The sequence below is a fragment of the Mytilus galloprovincialis genome, chromosome 5 (genome assembly GCF_965363235.1).
Source record: "Mytilus galloprovincialis chromosome 5, xbMytGall1.hap1.1, whole genome shotgun sequence".
NCBI classification, from domain to species: Eukaryota; Metazoa; Mollusca; class Bivalvia; order Mytilida; family Mytilidae; genus Mytilus; species Mytilus galloprovincialis.
In genome coordinates this window covers 83,252,375-83,275,567 of record NC_134842.1, presented here as the reverse complement: position 1 = coordinate 83,275,567, position 23,193 = coordinate 83,252,375, and the positions used below count along the sequence as shown (strand labels likewise).

Here is a 23,193-nt window from a genome sequence, read left to right as displayed (position 1 = left end):
CTTAGCAGTTGTGGTCAATTAAAATAAAATGATAACATTCTGCTGATATTCTTGTATATATATGTGTGTATGTATAGTAGTATGCCTGTAAATGCTTTAATGACTCCAATTACTTCTGAAAGTAATTTAGAAAACAACAATACCTAAGTACTAATCTATCCTATTTTGCTAAGCACTATCAAAATCAAAATATGACCTGTTTCGGATAGAAATCAACATATGCAAATGATTATCAATTGAATATCAATACATATTTTTTTTAACATTGTTTCGGGTTGAAAGAAATTCGTACTAGTATTCCAATTTTGTAACTGTTTACAAATTTAGTGACATAAAAACCCTACAACACAGACCAAAGTTAATCTATTACTTTAAGTTTGAAACTTGGTCAACATCTTATACATGTACACGTACAGGAGGACTTGCATAAGGTCAATTTCTACCTGAGGCAACTCATATCATGTGACAAGTCATGTGATCTGGAATGAGGATTGTGTGATAAACGAGACCACAGGACATTTCTTCCGTATCTTAGCAGAGATATGCGGAGAGGAAGCCATCTTAACTGTTTGTAATTGTGTACAATGTTGGAATGAATCTCCTGCACGATCCGTGATCTTTATGCATCCACTTATATCCAAAGCAATCAAAGACTGAGTCACAGAGTTGCCTGGCAACAGTAACTGTCGGATACCATCGTCGGTCATCCTTGGGCAGTAGCTGATGTCTAATTTTTCTAGTGATATTAAATGATTGGGAATTTCTGATAGTGATGTATTCGAAATTTCTGTCCCTGCTACCGAAAGATGTTTTAATTTATGCAGACGACTTATATCTACCATCCCTGGGTGTCTGTCTGCTGGGGGACGAATTATGTCCCGAAACTGTTCATCGGACATCGTAATCCAGCTGATGTCAAGAGAATACAAAAGAGGACAAACAGCAAATCCTAATGCACTAACAACGGCCCATGAACATGACGACAAAGAAAGAGTTTTCAGCTGAGGAATTCTAGCTAACAACCAAGCTAATTGTTTGTGTGTTAGTTTTGATGATTTAAGAATTAATGTTGACGGCTGTCGTTTCACAATACCAATCAAATGAACTTGATAAATGTATTTTCCACTGAGATTTATAGTTTTCCATAATGTATGATGCATGCACCATCGATTCCAAGTCTTACAGCATCCCAAACTTTTAACCAAGGATGTTGGATTTAGATGAGCAAATATTTTCATCCATATTTCTCTACAGAGTGGATGATTTTTACCATTGTTCATTACAAAATAGTCTGCTGGTGGAGGTGGGGGTGGGGGACGTATCACATATCGCTTTATATCTTTCAGAGGTTCTATTTTTAGTGGTGCAATTATTTCTGGAGTTATGTCCCCTCTTCCAGGTGCAAACAGTTTATTTGGTTTCTGCAAATCATTAGTATTATTTGGTGCACTCTCAATCAGTTTTTTTCTCTTCTTGCCTTGACCTTGACCTCTGAAACCTGACTTTGAAGGTGTGTGATTGGCTCCATGTTCGATGTATGAAGTAGACGGGACATCAATGTCCATAACATTTTCAACTAAATCTAATGCCTCTGTTGACAATTTCTTTCTGACCTTTGACCCAGCAGACCTCCTGAACTTTTTGAATCCATAAAGACGTCTTCCCCTTGGTGATGTAAGTGCCTATAAGTACAAAGATGTGGAGTTAAGGACACTGATGTTCCAAGTTCAAAGTTCAAACTAGTTCCTGGTTTGAATTTGTGTTGGATCTTCTCTGTTCAAGAAACAGCTAGAAGGAAAATGTTAAATTAGGACTTTTTATTAATCAATTTCTTGTTTTTTTGTGTTTTTTTGCCATTTTCAGTTCTCAAGGTCAAAGGTTGGGAGGAAGAACAACACAAATTCAGTTTGAACTATATAAAATTTATTCATTCAAAAACATATCAAACAATCAATTAAAAGAAACATCAAAATGAAATTCTGTTCTTCTGATTAATGACCTTATAGTATGTTCAAGTATAGTGCAATGACAATTCTATTAAATTTCTATTTTTGACTTGCAAAAATGAAAATTGTGATTGTTTCATCAATTTTGCTGTGAGTGAATATCAAAAGGAATAAGACTACGAAGAACCGATTTGTCTTTTTATATTTGAGTACTTCCTATACATTATAAGAAAAACAAATTTCAGAGAACTTTTTCATTTGATGTTGTAACAATTTAAAAACAAATTTGTTTGTTTCTTTTTTTTTGGCAATTCAAAGAAATCAAATTAATTTAAATAATTTGATACTGTAATCTCAGAAATTTCATGATGTTTCTATGATTCGGAAACTTAAGAAAGGAAATGATTCACTTACATTTTCATCCCCAATCTCAATAAAAATTGTACAGAAAAATTTCTGAATTTACAGTATTTTAAAATGAGTTGATTTACTTCCAACATTATATAATATACAAAAAAATGAATAAAATTTTAATAACTTATATACATAACTTAAACCTGATAGTATGGCATTATACTACAAAATTACCAATGAAGTAATATGCTATGTGATTTATGTAAACTGTCCCTCATATATTTCCCTCAATAATATTACATAAACAATCATACTAAATGAAGAGGTAGCATTGTGTCAATTAAAGATGAATACAGTTGATTCATTTGTTTTCCGTGGGTACCAATAAGCATGGTTTGAGAAAAAATCATTTATTGGATATTTAATTTCAAGGCTCTTCCAAGGTCTGTAATGGTTGAGGCCTATAGAAATTTGTACTTGGTCCAATATCTGAATTCCTGCTTTAGGCTTATTCACAAAAGTTGGTATCCCACGAACAATAATGAAGCCACAGTCCAATAAAACAAACATATTAATTATTTATATAAACATAAAAACAGGATACCTAATAAAAAAGCCATTTTCTAATACCTTTCATTGCCCCAAAAGCCCATTAAAAAAGGAATGAAACACCTTCTCTAGATAATGCAATGGTAAAGAACAGAATACTCCTTGTCTGCAATCTAATTCAGTCATTAAATATTCAACATACAGAAACATATGAAGGATCTGACAGAATAGTTTGTTTGTTAAAAACATGAGGATTTTTTTCAAGAAGTTTAAAAATTAGTTTTTGGCAAAAATTAGTATCACTAGGTGTTAAAATAAAAAAAAATAATTTAAAATTATAATCGAAGATAAATTTGAAAATTAACTAAAGTGTGTCAAAACTTAGTTGAAATATCACATTGATAAGAAAAAAAATCTACTGATAATCCCTTAAACGTTTCATTAATGAATTCAAAATTTTAATTTTAGGAAAAGCAAATTTGTTATTTTGATTTTAGATTTAAATATGAATATTCATTATTGGGGATAAGACTTATTTTTCTTGAAATTAATCATTGAAAAAAATAAAACATGAACATTTTTACAGGAAAACAAAATCAGTCAATTTATAACAATTTGTGAACTTTTACATATATATTATGAGGCAACCAATAAGGAATTTGTAATGGTTGATTAAACATTCATACTTACTTTCGAAATGATGTAACTAAAATTAACCTACCTTTAAAAATTATCTAATTACATTATATTAACAATAATCACAATTTCTCTTCTTTTTTTCGATATGTATAAACAAAATTGGCACATTCAGATATTCATTAACAAAATGTTCTTCAATATATATTTATATATATACATAAGGATTTGTATACAACCCTAGTAATGTCAATTTGGATTATTGGATCGCAAGAGCATAAATTGGGATAATTTTCAAACTAATCTACTTTTATAAAACCTCAGAACTCACACTTTATTATTCTTTTAGTTTTAGTACAATTTATTATCCTTTTTTTTTATTATAATTAAAGAACCTTAGTGAGCACGCTCACATACCCCACGTCCCCACATTGTCATTGGAGAAATTAATTAAGTATAAGAAAAAAAATTGTATAAGAAAAAATATTGAATAATAATTTCCTGTCAATATACATAGTATGTCCTTATTATCTACAAAGTTTCATGAAATTCTGTTGTGTGGTTTGAGAGGAGTTGCGATGACAAACTGTTGCAGTAGTACATTAAAGTAAATAAGTTCAAAGGGGCGTAACTCCTAGAAAAAAAATTGAATCGCAATTTCCCGTCGATATGCACAACTACATAGTATGTCCTTATTATCTGAAAAGGTTTCGTGAAATTCTGTTGTGTGGTTTGAGACGAGTTGCAATGACAAACTGTTGCAGTAGTACATTAATGTAAATAAGTTCAAAGGGGCGTAACTACTAGAAAAAAAATTGAATCGCAATTTCCCGTCGATATGCACAACTACATAGTATGTCCTTATTATCTGAAAAGGTTTCGTGAAATTCTGTTGTGTGGTTTGAGAGGAGTTGCGATGACAAACTGTTGCAGTAGTACATTAAAGTAAATAAGTTCAAAGGGGCGTAACTCCTAGAAAAAAAATTGAATCGCAATTTCCCGTCGATATGCACAACTACATTGTATGTCCTTATTATCTGAAAAGGTTTCGTGAAATTCTGTTGTGTGGTTTGAGAGGAGTTGCGATGACAAACTGTTGCAGTAGTACATTAAAGTAAATAAGTTCAAAGGGGCGTAACTCCTAGAAAAAAAATTGAATTGCAATTTCCCGTCGATATGCACAACTACATAGTATGTCCTTATTATCTGAAAAGGTTTCGTGAAATTCTGTTGTGTGGTTTGAGAGGAGTTGCGATGACAAACTGTTGCAGTAGTACATTAAAGTAAATAAGTTCAAAGGGGCGTAACTCCTAGAAAAAAAATTGAATCGCAATTTCCCGTCGATATGCACAACTACATAATATGTCCTTATTATCTGAAAAGGTTTCGTGAAATTCTGTTGTGTGGTTTGAGAGGAGTTGCGATGACAAGAAACAGGACTGACGGACGGACGGACTGACGGACGGACGGACGGACTGACGGACGGACGGACGGACGGGTCAAAAACATTATACCCTGCGTCACTTCGTTGCGTGGGTTATAATTATTTACTCTCTTCTCAGTAGGTGCATTTTTAAGTTGAAGAAATTTTGATATCTATATTACAGTATCATGATATTATAGAATGTATGAATGGTCATATAATTTTATGTTATGTATATTATGCTCATAATTTGTCCAATATCCACTTTTCTCGAGTAAAAATTAAAAAAAGCTAACTTTACTGAACAGGTATATTTTTTTAATTTTTTTAATTGAAATGAAATCAAGGAACAAAACAAAACATATAGAAAATAAATTAAACATATTGGGAATTGAGATCATTGGATTAATTCATTATACTTTTAAAAAAACCAATTAATAACCTAAATCAGTATCAAAATAAAAACAAATAAGATAAAAATCAGCTGATTACACAAAAGTAATAATGATGACATGAACAGAAATTATTTCAACCGCCATAAATCTTTTTAGTATATTCACCGGTGTCAACGTGATGATCGTAACTGCAGTTACGATCATCCCAATATGGCGGACACAAATATAGGGAAATTTTATAAGGCTGATTTCTCCACTTTAACAGCTTATTTTCAGATTTGTATCATGTCAAGAAACATCTTTATAAGCATTGCATTTGAAATATTTTTTCGGACCGGATGGAAAAGCAACAAGAAGAATGAAAATCGAGATACAAAAAATCACGATGATGATCGTAACTCTTGTTTATTTTTATCAACGATGATCGTAACTTTTACTTAAGATGATCGTAACTGTCTGTTCCAACGAAGCATTTTCTGATAAATAAGGACAAATAAAGCTGTCTAATATGCGAGAAAATGTACGTCATCAGCTGATTTTGTTATAATAATAAGGAACGATCACTGAGGGGAGGATAACGTCCTATTGGTAAGTGCACAAATGGTTATGACTTCTCGAGATTTTGTATTTATTTTTTATCTAGTTCAATGTCAAAATGCATTGGGGGTTAACAACTTTATATTGATTTCATATGTTTTATATAAATAAATTATTGGACAGTTCATATTAATGACCAGTTTGTTAAAAAAGGAGATTTTTTTCACCCCCCTCTCCCCTCCTACACTTTATAGGGACAATAGCACCTTTCGAGGATCTGGTATTTTTGGGGGAATTCAGACTTTATAGTTTCTTTTATTAACAGATTTGCGATTTTTAAAGGAGAGGTTGAAAAAATAAAGCATTAAGAAGTTCAATCATATCTGTTGAATGAAAAAAAAAAACCAATGAAACCGTTAATAAAGGGAGCTACTATTTGATTTTTATTTGGGGGAGGGGCTAGGATGAATTATTTTGTCTTGCATTTTTTATGTTGAAATCTCTATCCTGCGTTTTTATTTTTACTCTATTCGGTCCTGCTTTCTTTCAACCGTTTTTTTTCATCCTGATTTTTTTTAACGTAAATTGTCATCCTGCCTTTCTGTTTGGCCAAAATGTTCATCCGGCCTTTTTTTACTCAAATCTCCTGTCCTGCCTTTTCGGCTAAATTTCATCACACCTTATAAAAATCAAATGGTAGATACCTTATTGATATGTTTGGCTTAAAACAACTTCTTCGACCAACTTCAATAATACATGTCATATACAGTAGAAATATAAGGATTTGTAGCTTGAAAAAACTTATATGAACGTGTATACCATCTATTTCAACTTTTCATTCTTTATGTAAATAGCCAACCCATGGTAAATATAGGTAACAGTAGTCCAGTGGCGTATCCAGAGATAAAGGGATGGGGGACTGGCTGCCTAAGAGTAGGCTAAATAGGGTGTTCATTTAGTGAAAACAAAACATTCATAAATTTTGAGTTACGATCATCTTTTTATAAAAACAAGTCAAAGTTACGATCGTCTATAGACGAAGTTACGATCATCATCGTGTTTTTTTTAATCTCGATTTTCGTTCTTCGGGTTGTTTTTCAATAATTTATGAAAAACACATTCAATGGCAATGCTTATTAAGATTTTTCTTGATAGAAAACAAATCTGAAAATAAGCTGTTAAAGGGGAGAAATCAGCCTTCTAAAATATCCCTATATTTGTGTCTGCCATATTGGGATGATCGTAATTGCAGTTACGATCATCACGTTGACGCCAGTGGTATATTGCCCTATATCTAATACAAACATTAGCAATTTAGAACAAAAATTAAATCCATGTCTTATTTTTATCTTGTTTAAAATATAAAGGAAGTTAAATATACTTTTTGGTTCCCAACTTTTATTTTTCAACATCCTAGATGTACCAAAGATTAAACAGTCATTTTCTTTTACCCATACTGGCCTTTATAAAATTATATACACCGAGAAAAAAAGAAAAGTACAACAGATTTGAGCAATGATACACGGCAAGTTTTGAATATCCCCTGAAAGAAACTAGGAACATGAATAACGAATATTAACAGTAGTCCAAAAATCTACGAGGTGTAACTACCTCACGTCTCGGTCGCTTAGCCATGTGATCTGATGTCATGTTTTCATCGCTCAGAGTCGGTGACCTTTTTATGGTTCGTCCCGATCTAGTTTTCACAGACTCTGGTGTTTTAGCAACTCCATTTGTTTTTGGGTTATCTCCCTTGGGTGTCCCTTGTACTTCCTCTGATGTTGGTAGAGGGTTATCAATAACATCACCATGGTCGTCAGGTTTGATGGTTTTCTTTAACGGAGAAGCTTTGACATTTGTTATAGACTTCTTCTACAAAAAATAAAATATACAGTAAGAATGCATGCTCAATTCCAGCTTCTGTAAACCAACTTATTTTGCTTCATTTTGCATTTAGCCTTTTGTTTCCCAATACGTGGCGACTTAATTTTGCTATTTTCATATTTACTTGATGTAGCTTTAAATTTTCACGATGATTTATATTGGAGAAAGTTGTAACTAGAGGCTCTCAAGAGCCTGTGTTGCTCACCTTGGTCTATGTGCATATTAAACAATGGACACAGATAAATTCATGACAAAATTGTGCTTTGTTGATGGTGATGTGTTTGTAGATCTTACTTTACTGAACATTATCTTTATCTATAATGAACATGGCCCAGTAATTACAGTGGAAAATATTTTGTAAAAAATTTACAAAACTTTATGGTGAAAAATGTCAAAAATTGACTATAAAGAGCAAATTCTTATGAATATAGAATACTTTTAGAAAGAACCAGATGCTCTGCAGGGCGCAGCTTTATACGACCGCAGAGGTTGAACCCTGAACGGTTGGGGCAAGTATGGACACAACATTCAAGCTGGATTCAGCTCTTAATTGGGATTGTGATTAAATAGTTGACACAGCATAGGTTTTGGACACAGAATGAATGTGGTCTAATGAACTTAAAATAATTTTTTTGTCTTTGAGCAATCACTTTGCTGTTGAATATTAATCGTCTCAAAAAAATGTTTGAAGAAATTTTCTGTTTATTTATGAAATCTGAAATGAGAAAAATTTAAACCCCCCCCCCACCACCACCATTTTTTTTTCACATCCCCCTTTCCCTTTTTTCAAAACTGATCTTAATTCAAATTTCTAATGGAGTTTGCAACAATAACTACTCATTTAAATACATCATAAAATATTAAAATGTAACAAAAAGTGCTTGTTATCACTGAATGGTAAAGATTGTTTTAATTTATCAGTTGGTAGTAAAAGTGAATATACATTGTGTATTGTATAAAACAATGATTTAAGTTGATTCAACTTCTATTATGGACAAAGAAAAATAACTCCAATCAATTGAAAATTTCTTGCTATTGCACAATATTGTGCAATTAGATATTTCTTGCTATTGCACAATATTGTGCAATTAGATATTTCTTGCTATTGCGCAATACTCTGCAATGAAAATATTTGCTATTGCACAATACTGTGCAATTGAAGATTTCTTGCTATTGCGCAATACTGTGCAATTGAAAATTTCTTGCTATTGCACAATACTGTGCAAATTGAAGATTTCTTGTTATTGCTGAATACTGTGCAATTGAAAATTTCTTGCTATTGCACAATACTTAATATAATAATTTTGGATCCTGATTTGAACCAGCTTGAAAACTGGGCTCATAATCAAAAATCTAAGTACATGATTAAATTCAGCATATCAAAAAAGTCAAAGAATTCAATTTTTATTAAAATCAAACTTAGTTTAATTTTGGACCCTTTGGACTTTAATGTAGACCAATTTGAAAACGGGACTAAAAATAAAGAATCTACATACACAGTTAGATTTGGCATATCAAAGAACCCATTTATTCAATTTTTGATGAAATCAAACAAAGTTTAATTTTGGACCCCGATTTGGACCAACTTGAAAACTGGGCCAATAATCAAAAATCTAAGTACATTTTTAGATTCAGCATATCAAAAAACCCCATGGATTAAATTTTTGTTAAAATCAAACTAAGTTTAATTTTGGACCCTTTGGACCTTAATGTAGACCAATTGGAAAACAGGACCAAAAATTAAGAATCTACATACACAGTTAGATCCAGCATATCAAAGAACCCCAATTATTCAATTTTTGATGAAATCAAACAAAGTTCAATTTTGGACCCTTTGGGCCCCTTATTCCTAAAAACCTGTTGGGACCAAAACTCCCAAAATCAAACCCAACCTTCCTTTTATGGTCATAAACCTTGTGTTTAAATTTCAAAGATTTCTATTTACTTATACTAAAGTTATGGTGCGAAAACCAAGAATAATGCTTATTTGGGCCCTTTTTTGGCCCCTAATTCCTAAAGTGTTTGAACTAAAACTCCCAAAATCAATCCAAACCTTCCTTTTGTGGTCATAAACCTTGTGTAAAAATTTCATAGATTTCTATTTACTTCAACTAAAGTTATAGTGCGAAAACCAAGAAAATGCTCATTTGGGCCCTTTTTGGCCCCTAATTCCTAAAATTTTGGGACCAATACTCCTAAAATCAATCCCAACCTTCCTTTTGTGGTTATAATTCTTGTGTTAAAATTTCATAGATTTCTATTCACTTTTACTAAAGTTAGAGTGCGAAAACTAAAAGTATTCGGACGACGACGACGACGACGACGCAGGACGACGACGCAGGACGACGACGCCAACGTGATAGCAATATACGACGAAAAATTTAAATTTTTGCGGTCGTATCAAAACTATATGAAAGCTTAGTATTGACATTTTTATAGCAATTCAAAATAATAACAGTTCCTTCAGCATGGAAATGACTATGATATACCTATACAAACTGATAGACTAATTTTGTCACAACATCATGAAAGTGGAGTTAAAGTCTTATAGGATTGTAATAAAATTAAGAATGGAAATGGGGAATGTGCCAAAGAGACAACAACCCGACCATAGAGCAGACAACAGCAGAAGGTCACCAACAGGTCTTCAATACAACGAGAAATTCTCGCACCCAGAGGCGTCCTTCAGCTGGCCTTAAATTTTTCAATTATTTTGCTTCATTTTAATCCATTGTTAAAACAAATTAAATAATTTTCAACAATTATTTACCATTTTAAGAGGAGATCTCTGTTTAGACATTGCCGGTGATGACTTTTTCTCTTTGATTCCATCAGTTATTTTCCTTTTTGCTGTCAACTTCTTTTTCAGACCATCTTTCTTCCCTTTGATTGGTTCCTGGTTGTCTGTTGTTACTTTTTGCGGTGATACAGCTGCATCATCATAACATTCCATTTCTAAAGCCACTTCGTCTAAATCTGTTTCACTGGCATAGGATATTGGAGAGTGCTGGAAACAAATTTAAAATAAATTAAAAATAAATACCAGTGGTAGATCCAGAAATTTTTATGAGTGGAGGACCTACTGACTGCCAAAGAGGGGACCAGCTCTGGTCCTGCTTCAGTGATTCCATTTATAATCAACCAAATTTTCCCCAGAAAAGGAGAGCCCTGAAGAATTGCAGACTCAATCGGTAGTTTTACTGTCAAAAATTAAGTTTACCTGGTGACCTGTAGGGGTAACAGGTAAATGGATATTTGTGACAGTAAAACTACTAATGGATGTCTCTATAGCTTCAAATACCATACAGTCATCTATTTTCTAATATAAAATAAACAAATCTACAGTTCTACCCATTATTTTGGCGTATTATTTTCATTAAATGAAAATTCGGAGAAATGTTTTCTTTGACAGCACAGCTAGTTGATTTCATAAGTATGTTGTGCGTATGATAGGTAAACACTGGACATTTCCTAGCTTCACGCACACCTCAAAATGTAATAAAATTTACAAGCAAGTTGATTTCTAGCTGCAAAATGTAATTTTTGCTTATCTTGGAGAAATTACATGTCAAAATTTAGGAATTTAAAATGACAATTCCCTTAGATACACCCAAGACAGTTAGAAGGAGAATTGTACAATGATCAACATTCTATCAGCACCATTGATTCAAAATAATTGAACCAGAATAATCAATATGATTTTAAGTCCTATTTTACCATCTGTTCTTTGACTGTAACCCGTTTTCCTTCAGTTTCCTTTGGTATATTTTTGACATCAGGTATCGATACTGCTGGTACTGCTATTGGATCCTCATTTTTTACTTCAGTTTTAACCCTAAGCTACAACAGACATTACATAATTTAAATTAGGTATTCTATTGAAATTTTTAAAATTGGTTGATAAAAATTTACCGGTGAACAAGATTGCATGTGTTGTTGTGCTAAGCATATCCCTACTTGTAGTTCAAAGTGTCAGACAAATAGATGTCGAACAAAAGTTCACACACATGACTTTTGAGCTGATGACCAAATATGACATCTTTATGAGAAAAGTGTGATGAAAAAGTTTCAGTTGATCCATCAGAGTTGAGGTTGTAAACTTCAAAGTATCTTTTCAGTGATTCTGTAAAGTACTTTTATAGTACAGTTTTATTTCATTACAGCTTTAAATAATAACATTGTATTTTATTTTGTAGAAAGTCAACAAGAGTATTTTCCACTTATATTACTCAAGTTAACAAATTTCTACAACAAATGCCAAGACTCTCAGATCTGTCCTTAACGTCCTTTTTTGTTTTACTGAGGTGTTGGTTTTTGTGTGTGATTTGTATTGATCTGATGAGTTTGGCCCTTTTCAAGTGATTCTAATGTTTGTTCTGATATTGTACTGTTACACAACTGTCCCAGGTTAGCGGGAGGGTTTTGTCCCAGCAAACGTGATTAACCTCGCAACATTCTGTATGTGCCTGTTCCAAGTCAGGAGCCTCTAATTCAGTGGTTGTCATTTGTTGCAGTATATCATATTTGTTTTTCTTTTCTTGTTTTGAATTGTGTAACAAATGTCATTTCAGGGTCTTTGATAGCTTACTATACAATATCAGTAATAAAATTCTGTTCACCTATCATTAGTATTATAGAAGTTGTAAAGCCATTTCATATACAAGAGTGACCATTTCTAACTGCGACAACTATTTATGACATTACAATTGACATTGTTGTATACATTTCCCTTAGAATCTAACACTGATTTTTTTGTACATGATTTCATTTAATGATCCCTTTAAGAATCCTGTAAACATATTCAAACAATTCTATTGTGGTAGAATGTATGTGTGCAAGTACATATTTGTGTGGTTACACATTAAAAGTACACAAATCTCTACCTGTAATGGTCCCTTTGAAGTATCATGTAAACACTTGGGACATTCCCATTGTTGTCGGATATCTTCGTTAATAACACCCTCGCTGTTTAAGTTCTCGTACTTCTGATGTAAACAAGGAACGTGGATAATCTCCCAACACAAACTGCACTCCATTAACTGGTTTGGTTCTGGTTGGTCGGCTTTATTACAAATCAAACAGGTGGCATTGTGTGGTAATACAGGCTGTAACATGTAAAAGTAATAGCTGAAGAGGCCTTTTTTTAGCAGGACCAAAGCAAATAGACAAATTAATATATAGCGGGAAATTTGGGTAATGACTTTACTTTTTCCTAATTTTGTGAATGAAAGGAATCACGAAATAAGAATACTAAAAAATGAAATATCAGTCAGATTTGGTCCTTGAAATCATATTTGAACTACATACAATTTAGGCCATTTTAACTTGATTGGATGAATCACTGCTGCCATTTATTGTTTCCAGTTTACAATTTAATCAAAGTGTTATAGCACTTTAAAAGGCATTTGCTGTCTATCTTAAAGAAAATGTAAAAATGTTTATAGTTTCGTTTAAACAGTTTTCCACTAAACTTAAATACATTTGCTCAGCTTTCGCTATACTTACAGAAAGACACTGCTTGCTTTTACAACATTGCTTCATTCTGCCTGATCCACCAAACTTCTTCATATCTTTACAGAAATTACATTCCCCACAATCTGACCGTGTGCATGGTTCACATTTCTTACATCTTGTTCTCCGACGACGCACAACCTCCGACTTTTGTAATTTTCCCTTTGCAGCCTTGGGTGCTTTCTGTCCAGTGGAGGTATACTGCTTTTTTGGTTTGATAACCTGTAGCAGAAAATACAGATAAATTAATACTGTAATCTTATATTTTATTTTAATTAAATATCATTATAATATATTAATTGTTGCATATAAAGTTAGAAACCCTTACCCTTCTAAGGATACCCTTTTTCATGGGGTTTGGTATTGCAAATTAAAGTGTAGTTTTGAGTATTGGTGATACAAAATAAATGGTTTTTTTTCCTGTCAGGGGTGCTTTTGATTGATTTCATTGGTGAACTGTCATCTGATCTCTATTTTCAAATAAAGTAAGGAATATTTTGAACCTGGAATAGTCATTTGGGAATAGTTTTGAATTCTGGAAAATTGATAAGAAATGTAATGATATTTCCTTCAGAAATAACTAACTACAGTAAATTCAGAAATTATTGCATGCATTTATTGTTTGAGATTTATTCATTTTTGACTAAAATGCACGATTTTGTTATTATAAATGTTATAGTCAGGACCACCAAGGACTAGAATCACTCAGATAACTGATTTCTTGTTGTTAGCTTAAAGTCCAGTGGCAAATATTTCATAAATAGTCAAAATGATCACTTATACAATATTGCAGATTTTCACAAGTGTAAAGTTTTATGACCAAAAACCCTGCAACTATTTATTTAACATAACAGTGTAAATTTATCTACCAACACATTTCACAACCAGGTGCTCCGCAGGGCGCAGCTTTATACGACCGCAGAGGTCGAACCCTGAACAGTTGGGGCAAGTATGGACAAAACATTCAAGCATGATACAGCTCTGAATTTGGATTGTGATCAAATTTTTGACATTACATGGGTTTTTTTTTTTCACAAAACAAATGTCAAGATTTTACAAATCAATTAAAGATTTTTTCTTCAAACTTATTTAAATCTAAAATTAAATAGTTGACACAGCATAGGTTTCTGACACAGAATGAATGTGGTCTAATGAACTTAAAAATTTTTTTTGCCTTTAAGCAATTCACTATGCTGTTGAATATTATTCCTCTCAAAAAAATGTTTGAAGAAATTTCTTTTTATTTATGAAATCTGAATGAGAAAAATTTAACCCCCCCTTTTTTTTCACATCCTCGTTACCCTTTTTCCAAAACTGATATCAATTCAAATTTCTAATGGAGTTTGCAACAATAACTACTCTTTTAAATACATCATAAAATATTAAAATGTAAAGTAAAGTGCTTGTTATCACTGAATGGTAAAGATTGGTTGGTAGTAAAAGTGAATATACATTGTTTATTGTATAAAACAATAAAATAAACTTCATCAGCAACATTCTATATTGGCAAATTTCCAATGAAGTTATTTACATAAAGTTATTGGCAAATAAAAATAGAAAATGACATCATAGTCATGTCTGGCAAATGTCCAACATACCTTATCTAAAAACATTTTAGATAAGATAAGGAAAAAAAGCTTCATCAGAAACATTTTATATTGGCAAATTTCCAATGAAGTTATTTACATAAAGTTATTGGCAAATAAAAATAGAAATAAAAATAGAAAATGACATCATAGTCATGTCTGGCAAATTTCCAACATATATTATCAACTACTATTCTATACAAAGAAAGATAACTCCAATTGAAAAGTAATTGCTATTGCACAATATTGTGCAATTAGATATTTATTGCTATTGTGCAATACTGTGCAATTGAAAATTTCTTGCTATTGCACAATACTTGATATGGAATCCTGATTTGGACCAACTTGAAAACTGGGCCCATAATCAAAAATCAAAGTACATGTTTAGATAAAGCATATCAAATAAGCCCAAGAATTTAATTTTTGTTAAAATCAAACTTAGTTTAATTTTGGACCCTTTCGACCTTAATGTAGACCAATTTGAAAACTGGACCAAAAATTAAGAATCTACATACACAGTTAGATTTGGCATATCAAAGAACCCATTTATTCAATTTTTGATGAAATCAAACAAAGTTTAATTTTGGACCCCCATTTGGACCAACTTGAAAACTAGGCCAATAATTAAAAATCTAAGTACATTTTTAAATTCAGCATATCAAAGAACCCCAAGGATTCAATTTTTGTTAAAATCAAACTAAGTTTAATTTTGGACCCTTTGGACCTTAATGTAGACCAATTTGAAAATGGGACCAAAAATTAAGAATCTACATACATATTTAGATTCGGCATATCAAAGAACCCTAATTATTCAATTTTTGACCCTTTGGGCCCCTTATTCCTAAACTGTTGGGACCAAAACTCCCAAAATCAATCCCAACCTTCCTTTTATGGTCATAAACCTTGTGTTTAAATTTCATAGATTTCTATTTACTTATACTAAAGTTATGGTGCAAAAACCAAGAATAATGCTTATTTGGGCCCCTTTTTGGCCCCTAATTCATAAACTGTTAGGACCAAAACTCCAAAAATCAATTTCAACCTTCCTTTTGTGGTCATAAACCTTGTGTTTAAATTTCATTGATTTCTATTTACTTATACTAAAGTTATTGTGCTAAAACCAAGAATAATGCTTATTTGGGCCCTTTTTTGGCCCTTAATTCCTAAACTGTTGGAACCAAAACTCCCAAAATCAATCCCAACCGTCCTTTTGTGGTCATAAACCTTGTGTCAAAATTTCATAGATTTCTATTCACTTAAACTAAAGTTATAGTGCGAAAACCAAGAAAATGCTTATTTGGGCCTTTTTTGGCCCCTAATTCCTAAAATGTTGGGACCAAAACTCCCAAAATCAATCCCAACCTTCCGTTTGTGGTCATAAACCTTGTGTTAAAATTTCATTGATTTCTATTCACTTTTACTTAAGTTAGAGTGCGAAAACTAAAAGTATTCGGACGACGACGACGCAGGACGACGACGCCAACGTGATAGCAAGATACGACCAAAAAATTTAAATTTTTGCGTTCGTATAAAAACATCAGAAGTAAAACTTTCATGAAATTTTTAGGGGTTTTATTTAAGGTGGTACCCAACACTTTCACTAAAATTAATTTGGCTTGTTTAATTTTCATAAAATTTTGTCAAAGTATTTACTTTAACCCTTCAACAAAAAAATATAAATATTTTATAAATTTGAACCAACCGTTTTGTCAGAAAAATTACACTGGTTATATAGCAGTTTGACAAACTCCAATTTTGATCATTGAGAAGCTTAATATTCCCTTTACAACACAACGTAATTAAAATGTTAAGCTGACTTTACAGAGTTATCTCCCTGTAGTGTTAGGTACCACCTTAAATCATTTTAGTAAGATTTTATAAAATTTCACATTTCTTTAAAATCCATATTCCTATATGATTGTCTGATGCCAAATAAATGAGGAATATACATGGGACAGATGATGCCCTCCCCCCCCCCCTTTTTGGCATATAATGTTAAAGGAATATAACTCGAGAACTGTAAAAGTGACGCTATTCAAATTTGTTCTTGATCTGAGTTTTGTTGAAATGAGCATTGTGTATACGTTTCAAAACATTTAGTTGAGGTAAACTTTAGTAAGAGAACCTTAATGAAAAATCAAACAATTTTTCATTTGTAACATGTGTAAAGGGGCACAACTCAAGAATATTAAAAGTGACACCACAAAACATCAAAATTGATCTATATATTGTGGTAATAAGCATTGTGTATAAGTTTCAAAACATTTGGTTGAGGCAAACTCAAGTTAGAGAACAGAAACCAATTTTGGGACGTAAGTATGGACGGACATACAGACGGACAAGGGCCAAGACGGAGGCATTAAATGTTCAAGAAGAATTTTTAATTAACCACTTAAGATCTTATGTAAATTCCATCATATATACTCTCACCTTTTTTGATGGTGGCCAATAAGTAATTGCCTCTCCTGTGATTGCAAGCTGTGCATTGTCCTGAAGATGGTCTATTACCAATTGCTGCAACAACACAAAAACATTACAGCCCTAATTAACTTGGATAGTTTAAAAGCTTCAAAAACTTTTAAGTTTAACAAGAAAATGTTTAAAATTTGTTCTCCTCTTTGTCAAAAATAATCAAGATGACAAGCTTTCATTAACTACCTTTATTTGAAACAAGAGGCTCTCAAGAGCCTGAATCGCTCACCTTAATTCTTTTGGTTAAATCTCTCATCAATGATTATTTTGGCTTTTCAATTTATTTAAATGTTTTTTGGATCGTCCTATTTTCTTCAAGAGCCAAAAAAAATAATCATTTTCTCCTATGTTCTATTTTAGCCATAGGAGCTATGTTTCTTGACATACAAGGAAATAAAATATAAAATTTATACTAGATACTCTGAAACTCATTTAGCTTAAGTTTGGCTGAAATTGATACAGCAGTTTCAAAGGAGAAGATTTTTTAAAGTAAGTCAACATGATGAACAAATTGTGAAAAAAGTCTTTAAAGGGCAATAACTCCTTAAGTGGTCAATTGACAATTTTGGTCAATTTGACTTAATTGAAGATCTTACTTTGCTGAACATTATTGCTATTTACAGTTTATTTCTATCTATAATTATATTCAAGATAATTAACAAAAACAGCAAAATTTCCTTAAAATTATCAATTCAGGGGCAGCAACCCAACAACAGGTTGTCTGATTCATCTGAAAATATCAGGGCAGATAGATCTTGACCTGATAAACAATATTACCCAACGTCAGATTTGCTCTAAATGCTTTGGTTTTTGAGTTATAAGCCAAAAACTGCATTTGACCCCTATGTTCTATTTTTAGCAATGGCGACCATGTTTGTTGATAGATCATAACTTCGGATACAATTTACAAACAAGATACCCTAAGGAACATTCAGTTAAAGTTTGGAAGTATTTGGCCAAGTAGTTTCAGAGGAGAAGATTTTTGTAAAAGATTACTAAGATTTACGAAAAATGGTTAAAAATTGACTATAAAGGGCAATAACTCCTAAAGGGGTCAACTGACCATTTCCGTCATGTTGACTTAATTGAAGATCTTACTTTGCTGAACATTATTGCTGTTTACAGTTTATCTCTATCTATAATAATATTCAAGATAATAACCAAAAACAGCAAAATTTCTTTAAAATTACAAATTCAGGGGCAGTAACCCAACAACAGGTTGTCTGATTCATCTGAAAATTTCAGGGCAGATAGATCTTGACCTGATATACAATATTATCCCATGTCAGATTTGCTCTAAATGCTTTGGTTTTTGAGTTATAAGCCAAAAACTGCATTTGACCCCTATGTTCTATTTTTAGCAATGGCGACCATGTTTGTTGATAGATCACAACTTCGGATACAATTTACAAACTAGATACCCTAAGGAACATTCAGTTAAAGTTTGGAAGTATTTGGCCCAATAGTTTCAGAGGAGAAGATTTTTGTAAAAGATTACTAAGATTTACGAAAAATGGTTAAAAATTGACTATAAAGGGCAATAACTCCTAAAGGGGTCAACTGACCATTTCCGTCATGTTGACTTATTTGTAAATCTTACTTTGCTGAACATTATTCCTGTTTACAGTTTATCTCTATCTATAATAATATTCAAGATAATAACCAAAAACAGCAAAATTTCCTTGAAATTACCAATTCAGGGGCAGCAACCCAACAACAGGTTGTCTGATTCATCTGAAAATTTCAGGGCAGATAGATCTTGACCTGATAAACAATATTACCCAACGTCAGATTTGCTCTAAATGCTTTGGTTTTTGAGTTATAAGCCAAAAACTGCATTTGACCCCTATGTTCTATTTTTAGCAATGGCCACCATGTTTGTTGATAGATCATAACTTCAGATACAATTTACAAACTAGATATCCTAAGGAACATTCAATTAAAGTTTGGAAGTATTTGGCCCAGTAGTTTCAGAGGAGAAGATTTTTGTAAAAGATTACTAAGATTTACGAAAAATGGTTAAAAATTGACTATAAAGGGCAATAACTCCTAAGGGGGTCAACTGACCATTTCCGTCATGTTGACTTATTTGTAAATCTTACTTTGTTGAACATTATTCCTGGTAACAGTTTATCTCTATCTATAATAATATTCAAGATAATAACCAAAAACAGCAAAATTTCCTTAAAATTACCAATTCAGGGGCAGCAACCCAACAACAGGTTGTCTGATTCATCTGAAAATTTCAGGGCAGATAGATCTTGACCTGATAAACAATATAATCCCTGTCAGATTTGCTCTAAATGCTTTGGTTTTTGAGTTATAAGCCAAAAACTGCATTTGACCCCTATGTTCTATTTTTAGCAATGGCGACCATGTTTGTTGATAGATCAAAACTTCGGATACAATTTATAAATAAGATACCCTAAGGAACATTCAGTTAAAGTTTGAAAGTATTTGGCCCAGTAGTTTCAGAGGAGAAGATTCTTGAAATAGTTTACGACGACAGACGCCAAGTGATGGCATAAGCTCACTTGTCCCTTCGGGACAGGTGAGCTAAAAATACAATTTCTTTTCTGAAAAACCTGCAAAATTATCTCCCTTTTTGAAAATATAATCTTTATCAAAAGAACAACAGTTAATTTAATGCATTAGAATTTTATAATGAATATATAACAATAAATAATGAAACAGCAATCTGATAACTTAAAAAGTCACTTGTAAAGAAAATTTATATGTTATACTTAATTTTATTTTATTTATATTTAATTCAATATAGTTTAAATCCTATATTGGTCTTATTGAAATAAACACAAAACAAATCAGTCGTCTTTTGGTCAAGTTTTTAACTAGCCAGGACAATATCAGGGTAATGGATTTTCTGGAATTGACGTTACTTCAGTAAACCTGCATAAAAAGATCATCTTCAGACACAGAGAAAACTGACATTATCAAATGTAAACTTTGAATTGAGGTTTGTAATTCAAACATTTTTCTATAGTGGGAAAAGAAGAAATTGACATGACAAAATAGGGCTACATGTTATAGTAAATACCTTTATTGCAGGTTTTACTGTATGCAAAAGAAGTGACTTTTATAGTGGGTCTCATTGAAGTCTAAGTGTGACGCAGAATTGCTGATTTTTTGTAAGTGTGACATGTGAAAGTCAAACTATTGTGCTATGAAAACGGGAAATGAAGTCTATAGGGACACAGGAAATTACAAAAAATTGAGAATTGCTTACGTACATAGTGTAAGCGGGATACGATAATCTGACAAAACAGTACTGTAAACAGGGAAATTTTTGCGGTAGTTTCATTTTTGCTATTTTCGCGGTAAGAAGTGAAACGTGAAAATAAAACGACCTCGAAAATATCAAGGAAAAACTCTTTTAATTACATTTTCTTTTACAAATTGTGACTTGGATGGAGAGTTGCCTCATTGGCACACATACCACATCTTCTTATATCCACGTATATGAATAGAATATATATAGGAATACTGTATAACACTGATTTCAAAGACGACAGATATATAATTTGAATTATAACAGTATCTCTTAATGAAAAGCAATGTTAAAAGTCATGTCTTTAACTCAAATCAGTTATTTCACTGAAGCGAACATTACGGATATTGTTATGTAAACAAACACTCATTACCATTATGTTAATGACATCTGTCAATCAGTAATAAAATATCACATCGTTGAATCTACTACAAAGATTGATCAGATCAAAAGATCGACTAATTAGTATTTATCCTGACAGCTGGTTATTTTAATTCATTCCTAATTAGGTTTACTTTTCTATTGTTGTGTATGTGTTTTTACGAGCATTGAAACATGCCAAACTTTCAATCTACTTTAACATTAATGAACCGAAAACAAAATATTTCTGATTGATTTTATCATTTGATTTAAGATATATGTAAAGCTGTTCACTTTCCAAATAATTTGTGAAAATATTTATCTAGACCACTGGGAAATCGCAAATTCAAAACGGCGTGAATTTGGATCGTGTAAGTAAATCGCGAAATAAAGACGGCGCGAAAATTTCCCGGTTTACAGTAAGCGGGATCCTGGATCAAAACCCCACAATGAGACCCCCTTTATAGTAGGTTTCACTGTATCTTGATATTCTGTTTCTTAGTAACTTACCTTTGCCTCTCTGAGTACACCCTCAGGATCAATCAGGTCTTTAGGGATACCTTTCTTAGATGGAGGTAAGTCTTCCAACCATTCAATCATTTTTTTCAATCCTTTTATCTCCCACTTCGTTAAATGAACATTCTTACGTTCTCTTTTCATTCGTCTGATTTCGATTGATCCTGCCGAACTATTTGAATCCTCATTCATTTTCAATTTGCTTGCTTTGGAAGTTATTTCTTTTGATACATTTGAAAAATCAATATCACCATGGTGACCAGCAATATCATCTGGTCTCTCGTATATTTCAGTGTCTGCAGAACTACAACTATCAGATGTAGATTTCCGAGGTGATTGTTTCAACTTTATTGCCGATTTTTCATCATCAGCGGAAGGAGATTTTTTCACACTTTGGTGGTCTATTCTAGTGAGTTCTATTTTGATACTTTTTGAAATATTTGATGTTCCAATTTCAGGTGAATTTTTTGATTCCATTTGTCCATTTTCTTGTGAACATCTTGATGAGGGTCTTGAATCATCTTGACAATCTGGTTTTTCATCCTCCTGATTCTCAGATGGAAGTTCAATGCACTGCTTCCCTGTCAGACAGCACAAGTATTGAGCCAAAACATACCATGCTATTTCGGCATAAAATGGATACCGAAATTTATGAGGCACCTGTAAATAGAAATAAATCTGTCATAATCAGAATCACAGGTATGGTTGCCAAACTTGTTTAAGTACATGGTATAAAAGTATCAATTTGATTTGTTACAACAAATTCAGGTGTTCTTATTTTTGGCGTTTGAATCATGTCAGGATATACAAATGACTGCGATTTAAAATGATGAAGGTATTATTTTCCTTATATTTAAATAATAAGAAATCAATCCACACATTTAGGTGGGTCTCGGAATTGCCGATTTTTTGTAAGCGTGACTCGTGAAAGTCAAATTATTGTGTCGTGAAAACGGGAAATGAGGTCTAGTGGGACCTGGGAAATGACAAAAATATGAGAATTGCTTACGTACATAGTGTAAGCGGGATACGGGAATCTGACAAAACAGTGAGCGGGATCTGGGATAGGAACTCCCCAATGAGACCCCCATTTAGTGTGTAACCATTATTCACAATAATTGTTTTCATCTATCATCCTGACCTGAACATGACAAAATCAGAGGATGCAAGGTGCCTAAATTGATCACTTTTATTTATTTTGCCAAAATAGCCTTAAAATAAGCTTTTTATAAGTACATAAATCAAAACATAAAACATATGTAGCAAGTTTGGTTTCACTTTGTTTAGTGATTCTAGAAAAGATCTTTGAGAAAATAAGTTTGGTTTCACTTTGTTTAGTGATTCTAGAAAAGATCTTTGAAAATAAGTTTGGTTTCACTTTGTTTAGTGATTCTAGAAAAGATCTTTGAAAATAAGTTTGGTTTCACTTTGTTTAGTGATTCTAGAAATGATGCTAAAGTCAAAGTAACAACATTTGGTAAGTACCTTCGAGGAAACGATTTGTTTTCAATTTACTTTATCTACTATTGAAAAAAACCCTGCCATTTCCTAGAGAGTTTAAATGTCAAATGTGACCTCAGATGGTGCATACCTGCCAACTGTCACTATTGGTGGGAGGATTTCCCCCCATGGAGGCTCCAAAATGGAAATTTTAAAAGAGCAATTGTGTCCACAATTTAAACAAAACAATTAATTTTACAATGGCTATAGACTTCAAAAAGTATGACTATGAGAGCCA

The 23,193-nt window shown here is 32.3% G+C and overlaps 2 protein-coding genes across 3 annotated transcripts in view; one reads left to right on the top strand and one right to left on the bottom strand.

Moving 5' to 3' along the window:
- Positions 1 to 297: 297 nt before the first annotated feature.
- Positions 298 to 23,193, bottom strand: part of LOC143076536 (lysine-specific demethylase 2A-like) — a 66,668-nt gene continuing 43,772 nt past the window's right edge. For both annotated transcript variants that reach the window (XM_076252361.1, XM_076252360.1), the window contains exons 10-17: positions 21,450 to 22,115; positions 17,252 to 17,335; positions 13,230 to 13,457; positions 12,608 to 12,829; positions 11,442 to 11,564; positions 10,495 to 10,731; positions 7,452 to 7,712; positions 298 to 1,682 (exon numbers count right to left, since the gene is read on the bottom strand). In XM_076252361.1, the coding sequence (XP_076108476.1) occupies positions 471 to 1,682; positions 7,452 to 7,712; positions 10,495 to 10,731; positions 11,442 to 11,564; positions 12,608 to 12,829; positions 13,230 to 13,457; positions 17,252 to 17,335; positions 21,450 to 22,115 (3,033 nt within the window). In that variant the 3' untranslated portion in view covers positions 298 to 470. The remainder of the gene's footprint in view (positions 1,683 to 7,451; positions 7,713 to 10,494; positions 10,732 to 11,441; positions 11,565 to 12,607; positions 12,830 to 13,229; positions 13,458 to 17,251; positions 17,336 to 21,449; positions 22,116 to 23,193) is intronic.
- Positions 748 to 23,193, top strand: part of LOC143076541 (uncharacterized) — a 30,764-nt gene continuing 8,318 nt past the window's right edge. The window contains exon 1 of the mRNA XM_076252367.1: positions 748 to 1,041. The gene's annotated coding sequence lies outside the window, so the exon portion shown is untranslated. The remainder of the gene's footprint in view (positions 1,042 to 23,193) is intronic.